The sequence below is a fragment of the Rhipicephalus sanguineus genome, chromosome 2 (assembly GCF_013339695.2).
Source record: "Rhipicephalus sanguineus isolate Rsan-2018 chromosome 2, BIME_Rsan_1.4, whole genome shotgun sequence".
NCBI lineage: Eukaryota > Metazoa > Arthropoda > Arachnida > Ixodida > Ixodidae > Rhipicephalus > Rhipicephalus sanguineus.
In genome coordinates, this window is record NC_051177.1 from 3,120,674 (window position 1) to 3,145,005 (window position 24,332).

Here is a 24,332-nt window from a genome sequence, read left to right on the forward strand (position 1 = left end):
CCTAGATTGTTATTTTGCCATAACAGCTTTTCATAGCACTCAGTGACTAACACGAGTTTTCCGTTTTCTTCTTTGTCTTTTTTTCGCTTTTTTGTGGTCCTACAATCTACTGAAAAGCCTTTCTCAGCATAAACGTTCACTGCGCTTGTGGGTCACCGGCAGGTCATGGCGTGTGCTCCACCCCGGCGCTGCGAAGTTACTGCATTTCTCTGTTTGCGGATGCGTAACTTTATGACACTTGAACGCAGAGGTATGATTTTTGTTGCATGAGGATACACATGCCCGAAGAATACTTCTGTGATGTTAAAGGTTGTGACCCACCGGTGACCCAAGACGCACTCGATAAAAATCTTTTTCTGCTGTGTGATGTGTGACCCACCGTGACCCATGCGCAACCGCTCTCAATCTTGTGCTGCCATCTGAAGTTCGAAATTGCAACTAATATATATTGCATTGGACTGAGGTGGCGCGATTGTTTTCCAAGGGCCGACAAATCTACCCAATAAATATTTCTATCACAAAAACTGACTTCATGCGTTTTCTTCTTTTGTGATGGTGATGGTTAAGGCTGTGACCCACCGGTGACCCACGACACACTTGATAAAAATCTTTTAGGGGCGAAGCTCCTTAAGGCGGCACCCGTTCGTCCCTCGTAGTCGTCGTAGTAGTCGTAGTGCGTAACCAGTCTTACGGTTTGGACCTCCAAGGTGTGCCGGTGGGAGATTTTCCTGTGCGCTGTTGAACAAAAAAAATTCGCAGCGTGCGCGTTAACTAAAGCCGATTCTTCTGTCCTCTCATTCCCCATTAGCAGCCATTGGCATGTTCCAGTAGGAAACGTTAGTAGAATAAAGTGTAAGTGTTAGCTAAAAGCCTACTTCTTCTGTCTCTCATTCCCATTCAGCCATTGTTTACCCCAAGAAGTGCCTGGTGAGATTTCTCCTGTGCGTGATTAACAATAAAAATTTGTTGTCAAACGCCGTTGATTGATAAAATAAACCAACGAAAGACCCAGATGTTTTGTAAAAGCAAAACGAAAGAACGCCAGTTTTCTAAAAGCAATGTTTTCTAAACAATGATAATTCACAGCGTACATGTAAAATTAAGTGAGCTGCAAGTCGTCATAACTCATCGACCTTAGTAAACGCGCCCGATCTCACGTCGGTGATGATGTACTGGGCAGAATTCACGGAAGAGTCACGGTTTACCGATGACCTCCGCAGCTTCGCCCACTCATCATCATTCACTCCGTGGATAGGCTGTGATTTTTTTTTCTGCTGTGTGATGCGTGACCCACCGTGACACCCGTGCGACAGCTCTCAATCTTGTGCTGACACCTGAAGTTCGAAATTGCAACTATATATATTGCATTGGACGTGAGGTGGCGCGATTGTTTCCAAGGGCCGATAAATCTACCAATAAGTATTTCTATTACGAAACTGACTTCGTGTGTTTTCTTGTGGTAAGCACTTTGCATTTAAGCATAGATTCACGTGAAGAAGGCAGAAAACAGCTTTGCATCTTTCAAATAAATGCACCAAACACACGCTGCAAAGGTGGCAGTGCCATCGCGGTGGAGGAAAAGAAACAGGCATAGCCGCGTGTCCCACTGGTGGGTCACTCCGCACCTAAAACCCAGACCGAAAGAAAGCGTGCCGCAGTGAACGTGTTAAGCCTTTCCGACGTCACCTATGAAAAGCTGTCTGTAAATGTGTCAAATTGATAAGCATTATTTCAACACACTAATATTCTATTGCAACAAAAATAATGTCATAATATTTCAATTTATTTGTGTTATAGTAACTAATGGTAATTAAGTTGTAATTAAATATCTATTTATCCTGAAGTCATTGATGCTCTGTTTTGGCATAAATAGAATGAAATCCCAGGCTGGAAATAGTGCAAGTTCATTTTTGGTTATGTCCATTTTGAGCAAAGAAAAATTATACTTTTCACGTGGCTTGCAGGAAGCGGCACGTCGAACGACTCGTCGAACGTGGTAGTGCCTTCAGCAAAGTGGTTCTATGCACCAGTACACTACAAAATGAAGTTAAATGAAGACAAATTTATTACGCAGGGTGGTTCAATTAATTCAAAGCTCGATATATCTCGCTCTTTCTTACTTTGTTAGTGCTTGTCGGTGGGCTAGTTGGTTTGGAAGCATGGTGATGAAAACAGCGCTCAGTCATTCAGGTGTGGATTATGAAGCTTCATAACTTTTGTTCTAGGAAAGGTAGAATTATAAACTACAAGTATTGCACTTCTTAACATGTGTAGAATCCAATGGCATTTTAATACAGGAATATTGGTGCTGCCAGTTCAATAAAAATATGATCAAATGATGTTTTCATTAATGGCACGGTTACACAAAAAGCTTAGTTGATACTAAGTTGAAACTGAGTTGGTGCATACAGTTTTAATCATCCCAGCTTAAATAATAAAATGCTCTAGGTGAGGAACTGCTTCGCCCCTGAAGGGCATTGGATGTAAATGCAATGCGAAATAGCATGTGCCAAACAAATGCCCACAGGCAATTACATATGGAAGTGTGCATTGCTGCACAAGAATGTGGCTCGCTTGCACCTGGCAGCTTTGGCAGTGCTGCAAAGCAGTTTTTGCAATGTAATACATATCACATAATTCACTGAAGAATAAGGATGGCATGTCTCTATGGTGTACAACCATTGCCAGTTTTAATATGTGGGCCAGAAAAGAAACCTGGAAGTGAAAGCTTGCCTGGAGCACAAGCTGACCCGGGACGCGTCCTCGTGACGGTGGCACTGTAGGGTCCCCCGAACACGGGCGCATTGTCATTGGCATCCAAGACGGACACATTGAGCCAGGCACGAGCACTGAGCGGTGGCTCGCCCCCATCACGAGCCTCCACTGCTAGCTGATAGCTGGGCGTCTCTTCGTAGTCCAGTGGGCGGGCCACTCGCAGCACACCTGCAGAGACAGTCATATGCTGTCTCAGGTGTCCTACAGTATCTGCTCTGCTGCTCTTGTGCACCACACTAACCAGCACTATCCCTTAATGTGTTTGCCTGTATATAATGAGATCCGCTCTGAACTCACTACGCACCTGAAACCTTGTTTCAAGGAAGTATGATTGGCTCCCAATGGCTTTGTGAAACTAAGTTGACCCTTCCTAAACTAGAAGCTGACATGTTGATTTTAGGTGCGCAGCACCTCAGGGGACCGGCTTGTCAGCCATCTATGGACTCATGTGGTGCGATCACGCTCACAGCAAAGTGCTCAATACAGGCCATAACAAGGGCTAGCATGCTCAAAACTGGGTTAAAATGAACGAACAAGGCCTCAAATAATATACATTACAGAAATAACCAAGAAGCAATTTGCAATAATTCATGTTGACTTTACCACAAAAAACATTGCAAGGGGAAACGCCATGCTTTGTCAAGACGAGAGAGCAAGCGAGCGTTAAGGCGGGGGCTGCATGTGAGCACGCAGCAAAAAAGAAAAGAAGCGTTCAACCAGGGCAACAGGTGGGGCGTCGGTCTCTTCTCTGTCCTACATTATTGGTATCAAAAAGTAAAAAAAAAAACAGCTCGACATCTTCCGCACCGCTGACCGTACAAGGATGGACAGGTTCGCAGAAACATCGAGGCGCCCTTCACGGTGGGCCACTACCTGCCTGAGGCCAGCGAGGTCCTCCTGCAGGCACTGTTACTGCATTCACCACCGACCTGCAGGATATCATCAAATGGGCTTCGCTATCAACACGCAGCGCTCGTCGAAATAGACAACGATCGCCGACACCCTTGACGGTAAGGAGGTTGAGGGGAAATGGTGGCCACTCTAGATTACCACGAGAAGATTGTGAAAGCCCGTCAGCAGGCTTCGGTGCGCGATCAGTGCACGTGCTCCGGCTGGGCTACTACCGTCATCTAAGCCAACCAGTCGAGGCACGCAGGTACAAATGACGGATCCAGCAATGCCAATGGAGCTGCCCACTCATACTTGACCAGCCAACACCTCACCCCCAATTTCACAGGCAGGCCACGAGCACCGGATAGCGAGTCCCCTTGCCTGAAACTTCAATTACCAGTCTTCAGCGGCGAGACCCATGAGTGGCAGGGGTTCTGGGAGCACTACGAAGCGACCATTCACACGTACCCCAATCTCACCGGGATTGAAAAATTCAAGTACTTGAAGACATACTTGGCCAGTGCTGTGAAGTGGACCATTGAAGGGATACGCCTTACTGGAAGTGAACTACAACATCGCCGTCAGGTGCTACACCAATAAGGATCTTCCATCGATGACCACATAGACAGCCTCCTAGCCATCGAACAAGTTGAGTCATCGTTGCAAGTATCAAGGCTGTGAAACCTGTATTTCAGGACTAGCTGTTTTGCACCAGGTGCCAATGTTCTCATTGCCGGAGGACCTGGCGATCCAGTACCGTAAGCGCACTAAGACCAACACAGGACACCACGGACTCTGCAGTCCAATCGAGAGACAAGCAAGTGAAGGCAGTCTTGAAGTTCCTTCAAGTGAAGTGGATAGTAAGAGAGGAAAGTTGAGCGTCATGCGAGAAACCCACTTCAGGGAGACCGTCAATGAACCGCAAGGCTGTGGACACCGCCTCATCTACCGTCCACTCGGACATGACAGCACGCTCATTTATTCTTGCCTTTCGCCAATTTACATGTATGCGTGGCATTCTATCTGCAGTTTATTCGGATAACGCCAGGACCTTTCGCAGCTGCTCCAAACAACTGCGATTGCAGCTCAGCGAGACCGTCCAAGACCACGTAAGTGTCCACTGAATCAATTAGAAGTTCATCGCCGAACGAGCTCCGTGGTGGGGAGGTTTCTGGGAGCGCGCCATCCTAACACTTAAGGACGCTCTCAAGTGCTGCCTTGGACGAAGCAGCCTCAGTTATGAAGAACTGCTCATTGTGCTGGCTGAGGTAGAGGAGAGCACCAACTGCCGCCCTCTGACACAACTGTGCGGAGGCACTGACGCCATCGCACTTCTTAACTAGCAAGCGTGTCATGGGACTACCAGCAAGGACCAGCAGGAGTTTGCCAAGTTTCGCCGCAAATGACTTGCAAAGGCGGGTGAAATACAAAGACGAGCTTCTGCACCGATTGTGGACACGATGGAATAATAGATATTTGCTTCTCCTGCGCCCCGCCCATCACTGCCAGCTGTCGTCTTAGTCCCAACTGTGCGTTGGTGACTTGGCCATTGTTAAGGACGACATGTGCTATGTGATAGTAGTGATAGTCGCTTGTGCTGCGCTCTCTCTTTGTGCGCATATATGGAAACATATATATTTGGGTGATGTGCAGAAAATAAACTACTTCTGGCGCCCCATCCTGCCTTCTCTGTTTTCCTTGCTTGTCTCAGTTGCGGCACAATATTTTATTAAGGACGACAACGTTCCAACGCTGCAATGGAAGCTCGGCCGAGTGGCGAGGCATGTCCAGAGCATCCAGAGGTACTCCAAGATCCCAAACGTTCAGCAAGTACGTTGTGCTGCTCAACGGTTTGTACTCTTTGGAAGCAAGCAACCACACCGGCGGCCCTGGAGGATGCGGAGTTTACCACGAAAAGCGTTGGCGGGAAACGCCATGCTAAGCCAAGGCGAGGGGAACAAGCGGGCGTAAAGGTGGGGCTGTGCATGAGCACGCAATAAAAAAGAAAAGGAAGTGTTCAAACCAGAGCAACACGGGTGTCGGTCTTGTCTATATCTCTAAAACTAACTTCAATTGCTAAAAATGTTCGGAAACATGCCTCTGACTCTGGAGCTGCATGAGAGAGGGCGCCACCGCTTTGTTCGAGCGAGCGAATGCCCCTCCCTCTCGTGCTTCGCCGCACTGCATTGCTACATCTGATGAGGGAACAACTTTACTGAAATCGCTGCAGACGACGCACATCTCAACTGTCGTAACAAGCAGAAAGGCGATAAAGTGCAGCAAAATGAAGCGCACATGCCGCACACCGAGTTTGCGAATCTCCCTGACAAGAGAAACCCTACATGCTTACCTCAAACATTGGCGTCATCGAGGCTTTGGTAAATAGAGCATTGGGTGCCTGTGCTACGCACTTCTTCAGTTTCACAGTAGTGAGCTGTCATAACGTTTTTTTTTTACATTTTATCCTTCAACACTGGCTTTTAGTAACACAAAAATTTTTCAGAGAACCTCTCTTTCCAACTATGTGCTGTCAGCATATAAAAAACGAAGGGTGGGGGGAGGGGCCTAAACTAGAAGCACTGATTGTGTACCATGACAACAGGTCTACGAATTGCAGAAATTTCCGGGTTGCAGTTTAATTATGACAGTCTTACCACAAATGCTGTGTGGGTCACAGACTAAAATGTGTCAATGTGGTGTATGAAATCTTTGCTAAATCCGAAAGTGCAATACAAGTTTCCTCCTCTGAATCAACCAAGTGGGTGGTAGTGGGAGTAAAACAAGACTTGGTTCCATTAATTGTGACCACTCACAGAGCCCAAAAAGGGCCTTTGTGGAACTCGTGGGTTCTTAAAAAGCCAGTCTGAGAACCTCTGCTTCAACAGTGTAATAATAAAGTAGCCACTAGTGAATCGAGTGCTGATACTGTGCTTTGAGTGAACGATAGAAAGTGCCTCTTTCTGTGAGCTCTTTACAATATGCGTCAGCACAGTGAACAATGTACCTGTCTTGGGTTCGATGCTGAAGTGCCCCATATCATTGCCAGCAACAAGAGCGTACGTGATCTGAGCATTGACACCCACATCACGGCTGGTGGCCTTGACAGCCGCACTGATGGGCGATCCAACGGGAGCCACTTCTGACACGGCAGCGGCATACACCTGCTGAGTGAACTCGGGTGGGCTGTCGTTGATGTCCTGCACAGTGATCGACAGGTGCATCCGGGAAGCCAGTGGGGGCTGGCCATGGTCTTGGGCCTGCACCGTGAGGTTGAAGCGAGCGCACTGTTCACGGTCAAGCGGCTGCTCCAACCGCACTAGCCCCGAGTGCGCATCCACGCTGAAATGGCCGTCCGCTTGAACAAATGAATAGCTCAGCCGCCGGTTCACACCTGCATGGCCACAAAAGAAAATTGTGTTTCATTGGTGCCGCTACATGTGAGGGAAGGGAGCCACTACATAGTTCAATGACTGTTACTTGGGCAGGTGGCATATCTGAGGACTAAAAGCCACAAGAGGAACGTTGCCCTCCTGATGCCCTTGTTCATGTGATATCAATGGGCGTTCCTTTAGAAGAAAATGTCGATGAAGAACATTGTGTATTCATAGCACCTGCTGGATGCCAGTATTTTGTCTAGCTGGAGCAGTATGTTCTCCAACAACATGTTTGTATGTGCACATATGGATGCACATGGTTGACAGGCAGGAGAGAAACATGGCACTGACTAACAGTAATGTGCTTGTTTGTGAAAAAGCACAAGCAGTGCAATGAAAGAAAGAAACATGGCCGTGAGGTGTTGTCGCAAACTGCACTATGTCCCACACTGGCCATTTTTACCACTTCATTGGATTTGCTTACCTAAATACACGCGCCACTCTACAGGGAGACCAAGCAGTTGAGCAATATTAAGGAAAGAACAACACATGACATTTATGACATTAACGAAACAACCGTGAATTCATGAAATACAGCTGTTGCACAGAGCATATCGATCACAGCAACAGGTTGGTTCAGTGAATGACTGAATTATGACCTTTGTCTCTAAAATGGTGATTGCAGAGCACATTAAAAATCACTTTCACATTGACTGGCAAACACATAAGTGGATAATGCATTCCCTTTGGTGATCATAAGGGATGATGCACACACTACAACTATCTATATTCAGTAAATAATGTTACAAATATATTCACAGAGGAACACTGTCAAGCAGCCCACCAAGTTGTCCTCCTCTTATAAACCACTTGACCTTGATAATTCATGCAATACCACACCATTGACTCCTGACAGTGAAAGCACCGCCCTGTATCACTTATAAGAAAGTGGTGGGCTAAAGGTATGACTTCAGGCATGTGATGTGGACGACGTCTGATGATACGGAAGACATGACAGAGTGTAGCGGTGCTATTTCATATGTAACAACATTCATTTGTTGTAGGACATGGTAGGAACTACTTTTGGGTGATACTGGATGCAATCCAGACCTCATGAACCTTTATTTAAATGCCAAGAACTAAACAACCATTTATGTGCTATCAAATGAGACGCTTGAAAAAATTAGCCCTCAAACATCTGACCTTGCCAAAGGCCAGGTTGAAATACAGGCCGACCGTAAAGATATCAAAGCTGGTAACATTTACGTTAGCTGGTAAATGGTAGCTGGTAAATGTCACCGAGGTAAAGCTTGGTAACATTTAAGGCCAAACCCCATATGCGCCAAAATGCACACAACAGCGACGAGCAATGCTATGAGTGACGAAACGAGTCGTTCGCGTGACGTGTCGCGTGGTCAATATCACGTGATCGCTCGGCTTTTCAGATTTGGAATGCGTCGCTCATCGCCCGGAAGTGCTGTGCTCAAGCATCCAATAGCAAAGCACCAAAACAAGATGCATCAGTGACGTACCGCTGGTTGCTGCCATTTGCTTATCAACGTGCACCAAAAACAACGTTCATCAACATGGCCAACGGCGACGAGCGCAACGTTGATGTTGTTGAACTCAAACGTGCGTTACAGGACCTCAGGGACGGGATCGAACTACAAGTCTCGTGCCGTCTGGTACGTGGCTTGGCGGCACGTAGCAGCAGTGGTCGGATCGATAAAAATACTGCAAGACAATGATAGACATTTTATGTACCAGTATGCAACAAAACATCGTATTTTACATTGCACACTGCTAACAGCGAGCCACTTTTGGTACGAGTAAACGCCCTCATGCCAGCAACAGTGGAGATCGCTCGCCGAAGCTGTCGCGTGAATGGAGTTTGCCCATCCAAGCGACCGCCTGCGCGAAGGCTATCTTCGTCGCGTCGCTCGTGGCTGTTGCGTGCATTTTCACGTATATGGGGTTTGGCCTTTACAAACCTCTTGAGGCCCAGTGTCATGGGTAAGGAGATCACGCAAAGACGACGATGACGAACAAGCAGCTGGAAAGGCACAACATAGAGTTTCCCAATATTTACTAGAGGGAACTCTGGCGCTGCGATCGTTCAGCCACCATGGGAATGATGGGTAGTACATGGATTTGCCTAACATTCATGCTTGCGGCTTCGAACGCACTTGTTGCTTCATTTATTCTTGTGTTGTGTCGTTTGTTTCAGATAAAAGAATGGATCGTTGTGAACTTTGTGACCCGATTTGAATTGGTGAGCCTAAAAGGTCAAGATGGGGATGTGGAAGTGCGGAACGTTTGCTGAACTTCGTCTTGCGACAAAGCAGTTGCAGGTGACACGGAGCCATATGAAGCCAAAAGGACGAAGCTTAGACAAATCCGTGTACTACCCATCATTCCCATGCTAGCTGAAGCGCCATGCATTGCAGCTCCCATAGACACTAGCACCAGAGTTCCCTCTATAGTCGGTGACAGCCTAAGAATAAATATAGGCTCCGCCCACGAGGCCACATTGCTCATATTTCACATGCCTCCGCACTACAGTGGAAGTAGTTCCTAAACAATATCAATACTTTTCACGCATATAAACATTATCTTGCAATACTGCATTGATATTGAAATAAAGAAAGCAAAGCTAAATTTTTAAAAAATGTGAAGGCACGGAGTTCAGCGTCAGTTCAACAATATATCTGTTCTTTAAACCGCACCTCTCGCCGCGGTCTTCTCGGAGTCTACGAAGATGTAATGTACGTCTCAAAGGTGCTATTTCTGCGCAGTACCTATTTAGGTATTAAAACAAAGAATGTCAGATTTAGCGTAAAATTTAAAATAAAGGAATCGTTTTTTACTATTTCATAAAACAAAACAGCAACATTAATGACATTTACTAAGATCGCTTGTAACTTTTTTTTTAGGAAACTTTCGCCGCCAGTTTCTTTTACTGTCTGCTGTAACTATGGCAACTGTGACTCAAAGCGAAGCATGACGAAGTGGCCTGAGATTGCCTTCATGAATTTCGACTCTTGTGTTGCCGTAAATACCGCATTTATGTCTCTAGTCGCCGTACTTGTTATCGTGTTTGAGGCAAACGCCAAGGCTTCATTTGACGTCTTGTCTCAACGAAGTAAAAGCGTGTAGCGCACATGGTGTTTAACTGGGAGGGTCATTGGACGTGTTGCCGTTGGGTTCACGCCAAGGAGATGTACCCGGCTTTAGTGGCGTTGACTAAAGGCTTCCCGTGGAATTGTTACTCGCTTCGACAACTTGCACTGGCGCTGCCATGACCCCTTTAGCCCTTGAACATTCAACGTTTTTATTTTTTATTTTTTATATACTTGCATGGCCCCAGTAGGCATTACAGCAGGGTGCCCACTTTTGCTGGAAGAGGGGCCCCTACCTTCAAAATATGTATATGTCTGTGTCTGTGCGAATATATATAGGACACGTAGATTGTGCAGAGGCTGTCTTCGGTTACCGTAAGACAAATAGGAAGAGGACATACGCTTCTAAAAAAACAGTTTATTGGTCAACGTTTCGATCGGAGACCGATCTTTATTGAGGCAAAATTTACGAGGCTTCCATGCGCTTTTATAGCATCGTGCTTCGAGCCGATCGAGAGGGAAAAAAATTTAAAAAAGAATAAAAATTTAAAAATTGTAAAAAATGAAAAAAATTGAGTAGCCAAAAGACCACGCGTATACACTCAGACATACAAAGAACACGTGCATCCTCGAGGAAATAAAAGGAAAGCATATAAATGTTACATAGACAATCCCGGTGGGCATAGTCAGTAAGTACATCCCTTCGTCTATTGTCAAGCCCCACATTTCCGGCTCCCCCCTGCTCATTTGTTCGTGAAGCACAGTTAGGGGGTGAGGCTTCACAAGAAAGGATAAGCGTTTAAAAAAAGGGTCTACGGACTATAAGCTTCACGAGAGTCTACTGTAGTTTAATATAAACAAATTATCACTGCGTAATACATGTACACAATTCACGCGGAATACAAAAAACGCACGTCAGACAAAAGAATTCCAAGTCGGATATCGTCAAGTATGATGCAACGCCATTAACAACAAAAGGTTTTTTTTTTTTTTTTCACTCAACAATAGTTTTAGCGGCGTTACTTCAGTTACGACCACGATCCATGCAAGCAAAAGTTCTTTCGTCACAGTGATATTATGTAGCACGCATCATTTCGTGGTTCGTAGAAAACGATTACCTCGCACCGCGTTTTTTACTGCAAGGCGTTCGTGCATCGAGCGTGAGACTTACGCGACGGGCACTTCAACCTAGCACATCATTCTGGGCTGGTGGAACTGAATTCCGTTAAGACGACGCAACTGCGCCAATAGGCACACGTCACATAATCACACACGCACTGGCTGACCACCATTAGCTTCTTATATTGCACACACCACTGCATATTCTGCGCACCAGGTTTGTTTACTTTCGCATTGCGTTGCGCTAACGGGTTATGCTGGTCGCTTTCTTTCTCGAACGCTTCGTCCGTAGATACACGACTCATATAGGCGCGGAGCACGGCGCATATCACAACAGATCACCAAGATTCCGACATCGCGAGCTCCAAGTAACACAGACACACACGGACATGTGGCAACGCTAATGCCATGGCTTTTGCTGGCGGTAAGCCGTACACAGACGCGCACATTCCGACTTCACATTCACTTCACTTCACACGAATGAACGCGACGACAATCGCCGATGTGGTGACCCTCAGGCGACATGCTTGATGTATCTGAACGATGGGAGGGAACACACCGTGTTGCAACTTCACGCTGCCGAAACGACGGAACATGCTAAAGCGTTGTAAAACACTCGGAGCTGCTGCCGCTTCGCTGCACTTCAAACGCGGCACAGTCACAAGCTTCTACTGCAGCGAATGACAACCGGCGAGGATGATGCTGGGCACGTGCGGATAACAGTAGGAAAGAGCTTCTTCTGGAAGAAACAAACACCGCAGAAAATTCGAATTGACGGATCTCGGTCTCGATGCAGCGGTACCTCGCCTCTCGTCGCGAACGGCGCCATGTTGCATTTTTTATTGGTTCGTCTTAACCATTACGTCATGGTAAAGAACGGCCGTAGTTGGACGCGCATAATACAAATGGACAGCGGTACAGTTTACTTTTTATTCTTAGCTTGTCACCGACTATAGTAAATATTGTAGGAAACTCTATGGGCACAAGACTGGATGCGCACGACATGAGCCGTAATCGAATGTGGAAGGAAGATGAGCTGGCATTGTTTGCGTGGCTCTGGTTGAAGAAAGCTTAATCGTGAACTCTGTACTTGAGCAGCGGGCACTCGGTTCTGGAGACCGTGACACTAGCACTCCGTGGCATGGCCGTCCACGACGTTTGGGCGAGGCTCCTCAGTGGTGCTGCAGCCTCTTGCAGCAGTCCCCCTTTGAAGGTGAGCCAGCAACCATCCCCGGGACACCACGTCGCCACTTGGAGCAGGTAGTTAGGCTTAAGCGACAGAGACGCCCTGCCACGTCAGCGACGGCAATCAGGAAAGAGGCTTACAGGCGGCTTGTCCGTCCGCTACACAATGGGACGATGATATCATCAAAACCATCAACAACATTGGCCTTGGGCGCGACCTGACCGAGTTAGGACATTGGGAAGACTGCTCGGCGGAACCGAGTAAGAGTGTTCCATTCAGGCGACAACTCGACTGCGAGGCCAAGGTGGCCAGACCATAGTTAGGGCTCCAGACATTCACCCCATTTAGTACTTACAGTGAACTAAGAATTTTATTGTTAGTTTATTTCTGGAGGTTTGTTTAGTGTGTTTCTGGGAATTTCACTGTTTGTTGTTGTTTTTTTCTCTGATTTGTAATTAAATATTGGCTGTTATGCGTCCCAATGTCCTCTCAATCTATCTCCAAAAGTGCATGCCCCAAGATCTATGACACCTTGGCAGCAAAAGTTCTCTCAGTAAACAACCTTGAAAAAAGCCTTGCGGGCGTTGATAGTGCAGTCCACCAATTAGGGCATTAACAGGACTGCTTTGTCTGGATGACTTGGAAGATAAAGCCAGACAAAAATTACATTTGCTATGATATAACACACAATGAGTTATTGCAGGACACAGAAAAAAAACGTTCACTGTGCTTTCTTCTGACCTTGGCCACAATTTTACTCTTGCTGAACATATCCATTGCATTGGTAGTTTTTGGGTGTCCTCCCATGATGCAGGGGGAAATTCTGAGGGCTTGCTTCTTTGTTTGACACAACCTTAATGAAAAGCAGCAGGCCAAGGAAGGAACCTTAGTTGTACTATTTTAAGTGTCATTTAGTAATTGTGAAGAAATTAAAGTGGACCAATAGGTAGAGCATCACGTGCGCCATCCGAAGGTTTGGCTGCAAGTTGTCTTTTCGTCCAGCCGTACACGGCATGCATGGCATAATTTGCATGTTAGTATGTGTCATTTATGTTCGTCATGCAGTCATGTCACACCACACCAATTTTGGTATGTATCAAGCAAGCGTGAAGGCCTCGAGTGCACCATAAGCGTGGCATACAATTCATGCCATATATGACATGCACGTCATAATTTGCACGTTAGGACCTATTTGTGTTGGTCGTACAGTCATGCCGCACCATATCAATTTTAGTATATATCCAGTGAATGAAACGGCCACGAGCACACTATGAGCATGGCATGTAAATCATGCCGTACATGGCATGCATGCTATGATTTTCCTATTACCACCTGTCATTTACATACGTCATACAAAAATGTCACGCCATACCAATTTTGGTATATATCCATTTAATGACACAGCCGCAAGCACCTCAACACCGTGTCGTGTAAATCATGCTGTACATGACACGTATCTTATGATTTGCACATTACAACCAGTCAGTTATGTTCGTCATGCTCTCTTGTCAGGCCGTACCAATTTTGGTATACATTAAGTTAATGAAACAGCCACAAGAGCATCTAGATTGTGGCATGTAAATCATGCCGTTCATGACATGCATGCCATGATTTTCATGTTATGACCTGTCATTTATGTTCGTCATGCAGTCACACCACGCCATATCAATTTTAGTACACATCCCATGAACAAAATGACCATGAGAGCACAAAGTCGTAGGTGGCTAGATAGATAGATACGCTCGAAGTCACTAAGAAGTGCTTCGTATTCATAACAAGGTTGGCAACAAAGAAGAAAAAGAGAAAACATTTATTGACCCTAGAGTCATCTATAAGGGGATGTAGTCTGCCAGACCGTGCCTGTCAGCCACTTCCTTGGCTCTGTTTATGGCGTGAAGCTGGACCCCAAGGCTGTTAGCAAAGAGGTTTATTGAAAAGTGGCACATACCCAACGGCCTGCTGGGCATTTGCCCATGGCACATACCTGTATAAATATGGCTAAAATTCATCACTGGGTGCATATTGGTGCAATATAACCACAGGAATGGCCTAGATACTCATTGGTACGCAATCACAAGAATGGCCCTCATTACCAAGTGACACTAGCTGGTGTCAAAAGTATTTTTTCAAGAGAATGTTTGTTGCTGTCATACTCAGTGGCCCAATTTAGCATCAAAGGTTTAGCCGCCTTAAGCAACACTTCAGGGCTTATGCGCCATTTCAATGTTGACTATTGCACCACACACTTTGGATAGTGATACCATTTTATAACATGAAGTGCCTTCATTTTTCAGTAAATTTCAGTGCACTTTGGCCAGAGCAAGCATTTAGTTGTAAATCCTTTGGGCAACCCTCTACATGGTAAACATGTACAATCTAACAACGAGGCCTGCAGAAGTGTGTGCTTGCAGCGCCGTTCGTAGGCAATGAAACTTATTGTTGTGAAGTGTGTGCTTCTGTTTTTCTCATGCCAAACAGCAGCACCGTATCACAAAAATCGCATGTCATTGCTGCAATATTAAGTTGCATCTTGAAAGGCAGTAGCTTAGCGCTGGTGAAGACGAGGACAACAAGGAGTGCCCTGTGTCTCTTCCTTGTTGTCCTCGTTGGCCTTGCAGTATTAAGGTTTTTATTTGAGTCATCTGCATGTAAGCTTAGCAAAGTGAGATGGATAAAATTTTGCAGCAGGCATGGCTTTACAAATTTGTGCAGTATCATACGTGCAATATTCTTTTGCAGATGAGAATGAAGCAGCCCCTGGAAATCCAGGGCCTAAACAGACTATTTCAAGGTCTTCCGTGTTGTTCACCTGCCCGAATGCACCTTAAGGTGGCGGTCCCACTCCAGTGGCCAGCGCTCGACATTTTAGTCGTTGTTTACTGGCTCACTGTGCTTGCTTTGCTCAATGGATGAATATGAGTTGTGTTGCAGTAGAAAGTTTACGTTCTCCGCTTTCTAATGATAGCTAATGTTGTCGCCTAGTCTGGAGCGTTATTTCATGGCAATGAAAACAGTGTGAGCAAAAAACAGCATTTTTGCTGTACAAGCCTCCGTTGTACTGCCGGTGCAGCAAGACTGTTCAACATAACGAAATGAAATTTGCTGAGCCTTTTAATGAAGCGTTATGCAAGGGTTCTATGAAGAGATATTGCCAGTAAGCAAACTTCTCCTTCCCTGACTGCTTTTCTCGCTCTAAGCGTGTTCACCCCTCCACATTCATACGAAGGTGCAGGATCAGCACCAAGGCTTCTCAAAACGTACTTCAGGAATGTCACGCCTCATTGTAAGTTTTCTCTTTCACTGAGAGAAAGGGGGAAATGAAAGAAAGGAAAGACAGGGATTAGTGGTAAATGGGAAATAATTATTCGTCTGCTAGTCTGTGGTTGAGGCTTTCGTGTGGAAAACAAGCTTGCTCGCATATGCGCAGTAACTATTTTGCAAGCCGTCGGTTAGCGAGCCATATTTTCCCGACTGCAGCAAAAAGTGCAGATGGCTGCGTGAGCGTTCCCAGCCGCACGTAGCAAAACAAACGTGACGCGTCCCGACGCCTACTGAAGTTTGGAAACACAGGAATAAAGCTTGGACTGCGCGAAATAGACAACATGCACACAATTTACGCAATATGAACAAAGAATTTAGCAGATAATCCTTTTGCTCATGTTGATCATGTGATGTCTTATTTTATAGGCACCCTTCACTGACCAGAGCGCGCGACGTAGCCCATTTACCGTCTCAGTATCGCCAGCATCGGCCGCCATAGACACCTAGAAAATGAGGCGTTTGCAGAAAACAGACGCGCTCAAGCGTGCCCCTCCGATGGACCTTTTCAACGATAGCTCACTAGGTGCAGCCATAATCCCCTCTGAGTTAGGCATATGTGGGAGCCGCCTATTCCCCCGCCCCCGCCCCCCAAATGACAAATGCGGTGCCGGGACCGATTTTGCAGTTTCCAATCGCTAAGCCACGGAGGGGTCTCATCAGCTAGCGTGCTGCAATCACAAAATTTAGTCCCACAAGTGCCGAGACACTGAAGATGGTAAAAACATAGAGGGGCGGGCACAGCGAATTTGAACAAGATGTCACCTAACGTTGTCATTAAAAGAATGCCTTTCCAATATCCTATATATGGGTCACTTATGAAAGGGGTTTGACGTCAGGTTTCGAAAAAAACACATCGATACTGATTTCCACCATGACTAAAATCTGGGCGCCGATTCTGAGATATAGAATTTTCGTTCCACGGTGAAGTTTCAACTCATAGTAACCACATGGGGTGCCTCACGAAAAAAATAATGCTTGAGACCAGTCCCGTCTTCCGTGCAAAGCCGCGGGCGCCCTTTTTGAAACCCGTGCGCTAAGTTGCATATGCTGGGGCTTCTGTCGCATCTCAAAAATATCAGTCGGCAAAACGTCAAAAAAAAAGTTCTGTTCGTGAGTTTTCGCGATGGTCATCCCATATGCTGGCGCTATGAGTGTTTGCATCAGTGAGCGCGTGCAAACTTCCTAAAGCAACCGTTTTGTGTGATCACTTCGTTTACCACACCACTGTGCGGAGGCTCTGAAATGAATGAAAAGATCTGCAGCACCATGTGCGCGAACTGATGAGGTTCTGACAGGTGCGCCGTCGCATTTGCGAAAGCCCGTGGCAAGTGCGCAGGGGGTGTGCGAAATATATATCCCAATAAAACTCGCAAGGTCCCTTATGCAGTTTTTGTCTAAGAGGATTCGAACGCCAAAGCCGCCTTTGTTTTCTTCTCAGTCGACAGCATTGATCCCCCCACCGAAAGCTTTCCGCACCTCACACGGTTTGTCAGTTCCTCGGGGATCGGCCCACCTTTGACCAAGCGTCGATGTCATGTGATGACGTCACGATGACAAAACTTTTGGTGATCTGTGACGTCATAAGGTGACGTCAACCATTTTTTTTTTGTAGAACTCGTGTAGAATGCGATGGGCACTTTTCGCACTTGATGAAGCCTCTAAACTTTTCGAACCATGTGTTGACGAAAAAGGACGCGGCGATATCCACCACTTCAAGCAGAAGCAAGAAAGCCAGAAAAAAACGGTGAGAGAGAGAGAGAGAGAGGCACCTCTTTTGTGGACAGCTGCACGGGAGTACAAAGGCTCTCTGGTCCGCGCTTTCTTTTTTTTTTTTATGGAGAGCGGGCGGAGGGCGTCACGCACATTTGAAACGTTTCAAAAGAGATTATGGAAGCAGCGGCGCCCCTGAAAAGAATAGATTAGTTGCAGCAGGGACAGGATCTTCGCCGTCGCATGCTACGACGGCGGAGAGCACATGTGCCTCTCTTTTCTTCAAACGTGACTTAGAGGCGTCTTCTGGTGGCTCAAGAAGAAACTACTCGCAAGATGGCGACGGCAGAACCGTCACCTTAAACAAGCTACTCCGTGTAAGTGCAGTTTTGGTTGCACGGAACATAAGGTGTATCATACTTAGACAGAAATTATGGTTGAAGAAAACGTACACTCGCCAACTAAAATATAACAACCGAATTGATGCTTTGGCGCCCAGTACGGGTGCCTTGTTCACAATGAACGAATACATGGTGGTCTTTATTATATATGCGTCGAAAGGCGCAATGCGCTTGCGTATACCTCAGGGAGTGGAGCCCATGTCCGATTTACCGTGTTAGTAGTAGATTGTATGCAAAAAGGTTCGATGAGCAGGCGAGATGATATCTTTTTCTCTTTTTTGATGAAGGGAGCCGATTGCCAATCAAGACAGTGTCCAGTTTTTTCCCTATGCTCTGCCAGGGCGTTCGAAATAGTGTGCCTTTTGGCTACGTATTGAATATATTCGGCGCAACTTGGCATTCAGCGCTGTGTGTGGGGTGTGTTATTGAAGGGGTATTCACACGAGGGAGAAATCGTCGGGGGACACGGGGGGGGGGGGGGGGTGACCACATCGTCACGGATTAGTGAGTGGCCGCGACTTCTCGAAGAGACGGGGACATTTTCCCCGACAGGACAAATGATCCCCCGGCGGTGGGGGATATGGCGGAATTTCGGGCTCTTGTTTGGCCACATTGTTGCACTTGCTCCTGCAGAGAGTGGCAGTGGGTGTCCAGTCTGCAGCTGCATGGTCGTCTGCAGCTCGTCGTCAGCAGCTCGTCAAACAGGACGCACAAGCTACCAGAGTAGTCTAGTAACACTGGTCTCCCCCTCCGTTCGGCTCATCCGTGTGAGTGAGCGACATTTGTGCAGACTTCTCCTCGCGAGCTGACGTCACTAGGCTCCGCCTTTATCCCCCGAGGATTTGTCCCCCATCTGAATACCCCTTGAGTGGAAGCGTGTGTGAATGTGAGTGTGTTTTTTGAGTGAATGCCAAGATGCGCCAAATATATTCAATATTACGAGTGACCAACTAGCCTAACAACAAATCCTATTTTGGCTACATCATTACGGTGCTACAGTCTTCTTTTAAAGTTTCCAGTCTCGCCTATGTAGCACGCCTGGCAGTCTTGGCACGAATTTTGTAGACGACAGCAGGGTATCTTTTCTTTTCAAGGCGGTCTTTGACTCGAACGAGTAGTTGTTTCAGCTTGCTTGAGGGGACGTCGTAATCTTGGAATATTCTTGAAAGGGACTCGCTCCCGCCTCGTGCATAGGGGAGTGAAGTCCGCTTCGTTGTCGTTGCCCTGACAGAGGGGTAAGCTGCGCGCCTTTCTTCAGTTTTTATAAAATGACTGGGGCAGCCATTCCCGATCAAGTCCTGCGTCACTCTCTTCAACTCAGCTCTGCGTGCGTAGGAAGTAGAACACAATCGGTATGCGTGGTTAAACAGTGTCGATGCAACAGATCGTTTTTGTCCAATGGGATGTGCCGAATCAAAGTGAAGATATTTCCCTGTATGCGTAGGCTTTCAATGAGCACTTGTTGAAAGGCCAGATGCAGTACGTGCGACGTCAACATCCAGGAAAACCAAGCGACCGTCGACTTCTTCTTCAACGGTGAACTCAATTGTGCTCTGGAATGAGTTCAGGTGTTCCAGAGAAGAGACGACGTCTTCACGGCGGATAATGGAAAAACAATCGTCTACGTACTGCAGAAATAATTTCAGTGCAGGGTGGACCGCTGCGAGGGCTTTTTCTTCAAGGGGATATTGGCACAATGCATATCAATGGATATCAATGCATATCGCATATCAATGCGATATTGGCACAAGACACTGACACCGACGCTCTCATTACCGTTCCGAACACTTGCTTGTAGAATGATCCATTAAACGAAAAATATGTGTTGTGCAGGCAGAAATCCAAAGGACGGCACACATCGCCTGCCTCCAACGGGGTGCGCGCAGGCAGCGAGTCTTCGTTCTTCAAAGCTGATCTGCAGCAGTCAACAGCATAGTCTCGACACTGTCTTGATTGGCAATCGGCTGCCATCATCGAAAAAGAGAAAAAGTTATTATCCCACCTGCTTATCGAATCTTTTTGCATACTACTAACACGATAAATCGGACACGGTGTCCACTCCCTGAGATATACGCAAGCGCGTTGTACCTTTCGACGCATATATAACAAAGACCACCATGCATTTGTTCATTGTGAACAAAGCACCCGTACTGGGCGCCGAAACGTCAATTCTGTTGTGTTATTTTAGTGGGCGAGTGTACGTTTTCTGCAACCATGATTTTTCTTCGCCAGGAGAGTTTTTGTCAAACCCTAGACTTCATTAGACTAAATTGAAACTCTTTTGTAAAGTTGAGACTTACAATGTAGATTGTGAATTGTCAAAACAATGCAATGTACTGCTCACACAGGCAGTCTTACTGTGTTGCAGCAAACAAAGAAACAAGAGATCAGCTTTTACACTCTGTAAAATAGCTAATTGAAAATATGTGTACGTGAATTCAGTCATTGTCATGAAGTGCTTGTTTGTTTGCTTGTTTATGTGGTTCTTTAATGTGAAGTGCCACTAACAAGACAGAGTCGTGGAAATGCAGAGAGCCTTGAACTTCGCATTAGAAGTGCATTTCTTTGCTCTGAACAGACTTTACACTATCTTTGGAAGCACTCATGAAGATGATGGAATGTAAAGCAGTGACTAATGCAACATAATAGAAAATTAGGCTGCACTTGTTTGGTGCTTATTGTGGTGCTCATTTAATTGCATAAAAAGTCATAAAGCATCTGACTATGACCCCAGATTTAAAAGAAATACTGCCGACTCTGTAGGTGCCTGCCTTACATAGCGATTTGCGTAATGTACATTTAATGAAACACGGAGCATTCTGTCCATGCAAAGAAAACATTGCTCTAGCCGCTAGTTAGCATCGCTGTTTTCCTTTTTACTGGCCCACTGACGGGGCAGTTGTATTCATAGTACGATACGTAATGGTGAATAATACGAAGAGCGTGAGTGATATTGACATTTGGATTTGTTTGAGTTGCCTTTTCAGTCAACTTAGCCTCTGTCCTTTTATTCAAACTGATTATATTCTCACTTGCAACTGGTTGTTTGCCGAAATATTTCGTGCATACAATGCTTTGAACACACACACACACACTATGCTTAAACGTAAAGTTTGACTGAAAACAACATAAGTTACTAATAGTGTGTCACGGAAATGGGGGCCAATAAAAAACCAAAAACTCAGTTCTACATGACAACTTGGTTATCTGCTTGACATTTTCATAGTGTAATATGGAAGTAACTGGTAGTCATAAACATTTTTCTTCTTTCTTGAGAGTTTCATCATTGAAGTATTGCATACTAAGACTGAATGTGCAGTCAAGGGCTGATTGCAAAAAGTAAGTGTTATGAAAATGTGCTTTTCATTTATTCAGTCAGGAATGAATTATATATATACATATAGATATATATATATACTTGAGAAAAAAAATCTCGTACATGTGCTGCATAAATATGGAGGCCACCTCATGCCCGTCTTTGTAATCTGAAAAATTGTTTCTAAATGCGAACCTCTTATAAGTTCTGTGCTACATTATTATGCACCACTAATTATGAGGCCAGAAAGAACACGAATTACAAGAGGCGCTGCTAAGCCCATTTTTTGTTAGTCAGAATGGTACGAAGCATGAAAAACTGAGCGAAGGTTATACATAGTGCAGTGTAGGGATGACAGAGGCAAATCAGTAGCAGCCACAGCTGCCCTCATCCACAGAGTGTAAGCCAGTGTAGCGCCGCTCACGGTAACGGCAGGCTCGGTGGAACATCCTTCTCACCAGTGATGTTATTAAATGACCTAAAGGTTGATTAGGCATTACAGTCATCATAGAAATGTGGTGTGTAAGCAACTAGTCACTTGAGAATGTGTTTTCACATATGTGATATCAAGTTTGTCTGTTCTTATCCCAACTTTGAAAATTTGCTTACATTGCCCCAAATTGTCCATGAGTGAGCTCATCTAACAACGTCATTTGAGCAACACCATGACAAGCAGCTGCGATGAGGACTTTTGGTTGCATTCAGCATTTCATTGTCATATTGTTGATAAAATTTGGAGACATTGACAGCTCTTGCACAAAACAAACTTTGATACACATTATTTATTTTGATTTTGCCAGCTAGAAAAGTCTTGCAAGAAGAAAAACAAGGACGTGACACAACTGGGCCAAGGACGTTCAAGACAGCTATTAGCAAGCTTGCGAACCAGGCTGTTTTCTGCAGGCTCTGATGACAATGAGAAAATAGAACGTGCTACGACAGGGCAGAGCACCAACAATTTCTGGAAAAATCACTGCATCGGTGGCCCACAATATTTACACAAGAGAGCATACTAGTATTCAGGCGAAAATGGGGCATCATGATGTGTGCCCTCTGTTGAAACAAGTAATGTGAGAAGAATGTGTAGAGACAGGAGACATGCAGCCAACTGCCAAGACCTGCTATTTGGAACAAAATCACCAACACGATAATCTACGTATTCAAGAATGCGGCCTATTTGTGCTCCAGCACAAGCCATGGTGTTGCGACATGTGCTTGCTGCCCACCAAGACTTCTGGAGGTGAAATGCCCCAAGAGCATAGGAAAATTTATGAAGTCGGTAACACATTGTGAAGGTGGCACCAGGCACATACAAGCCGCTACTTCGGTCAAGCACTGCTGCAGGTGGGAGCGCAACTTACATATCTGTCAATGAGACACACTCCTCATGTGCCTCTCTCACAGCCTTGTTTTGAAGAAAGGTGTACTTTCTTTTTAGGCAATATATTTTGCCACATATCTTTCAATTGGTACAGTAGGAATGTTGTATGAAGGAGAGGCATAAGCTGTGATAAGCAGTAAAAAGTGCACAAGCTTTAAGTGCTTAAGTATTTTTTTTTTTTTTACTTACAGGTATAGTCAAATTTTTATGAGATGAGGCACCACAAAAAAATTTTCTGGGCTTAGGTGCATAGTCTAGATTTTTGCACTGCATGCAGTGGTGTACAACATAACGTTTAAGTGGCTGCAAGCTGAACCTGCACTGACACTTGATTTGTTTTTGCAAAACCCTTTTCATGTAAACTCCTGGTGCTGCTGGCGTAGACGTGTCTGCATTTGCAATATTGATGAGCGTGCACTGACAAGACGGTTGGCATGCAGCAGAACATGAGGAAGTAGAACAAGGAGTACTGCCAGTGCGTATTAATGCAATGACTTACTTTTTCAACTGTGGATGTCACCGGTTATAGAGTGCACACTATGCTCAGCAACCGAGGTATACGTACATGTTATACTGCTACCATAACTGGGCTTTGCTACACCCTGTACTTTTCTCATGTTCAGCAGACGGGAGCACGATTCACAAGAGGAAACACAAGTGACATCACTGGTGTTTCCCACAATACTAGAGCCACAAGTGCTTTTGCTGGTTGCATCTGTGTTATATTAAGGCTCAGGGGAAAGCTAATAGGCAGTGCTTTCTATTCTTGTTGCTTGGTACCTCTTTCATTGCAGGAATTCATGCTGGCACTTTATCTAGTACCATGAATGCTTTTCATTGTGCAATACATGTTTCCAGAAACTTGTCATTTGAGTACAAAAATATTGCACCATTTTTATTTATTTTTAGCATATCAGAGTATGAAGGTGGCCGATGTTATGTGTTTAAAACTTGATTGTGTTTTGTTAAGGGACGTTGTGCAAGCTGTACAAAATATCCACAAGAGGACAATGCGTGCAACCATGCTCGATGCAGCAGCAATGAATGTGTTCTGCTTATTCAGTGAAAGAAAGTTCTTGCAAACTAGGCAAGAAGCCCATTTATGTTTTGTCCCGTGCTCAGACACAGGCACCTGACCCCACATGCGATGAGGTGTAATGCACAGCCAACTGCCTCTGGCATTGATATCTATCACTAGTATCCCTTGCAAGATCATGGAACATGTCATATTTTCACACATTATGAATTTTCTCGACAGCAATCACTTCTTCCATCCATCACAGCATGGTTTCCGTAAGAATCTATCATGTGACACGCAACTAGCCTCATTTCTGCATGATCTCCACTCAAACCTTGATCGTAACATTTTAACACGCGTCATTTTCCTTGACTTTGCAAAGGCATTTGATAAAGTAGCTCATAAAAGATTAATATTAAAACTTTCTCACATGAACTTGCACCCTAACGTCCTAACATGGATAAAGGAGTTTCTTCATAACCGATCACAATCTGTCATTATTAACAATACTGCTTCTAAATTTCTACCAGTAACATTGGGAGTCCCCCAGGGTTCAGTTTTAGGTCCCCTCTTATTTTTAATATACATAAACGATCTACCATTGCATGTATCATCTAACATTCGAATTTTTGCCGATGATTGCATCCTATATCGATCTATCATGAACAATAACGACCACATCTCATTGCAGAATGACATAAATAATGTTAAGAAGTGGTGT

The 24,332-nt window shown here is 45.4% G+C and overlaps 1 protein-coding gene across 1 annotated transcript in view; it reads right to left on the reverse strand.

Moving 5' to 3' along the window:
* Positions 1-1,614: 1,614 nt before the first annotated feature.
* Positions 1,615-24,332, reverse strand: part of LOC119381026 (fat-like cadherin-related tumor suppressor homolog) — a 179,645-nt gene continuing 156,927 nt past the window's right edge. Inside the window, exons 9-11 of the mRNA XM_037649020.2 lie at positions 6,671-7,057; positions 2,734-2,943; positions 1,615-1,625 (exon numbers count right to left, since the gene is read on the reverse strand). Of these exons, the coding sequence (XP_037504948.1) occupies positions 1,615-1,625; positions 2,734-2,943; positions 6,671-7,057 (608 nt within the window). The remainder of the gene's footprint in view (positions 1,626-2,733; positions 2,944-6,670; positions 7,058-24,332) is intronic.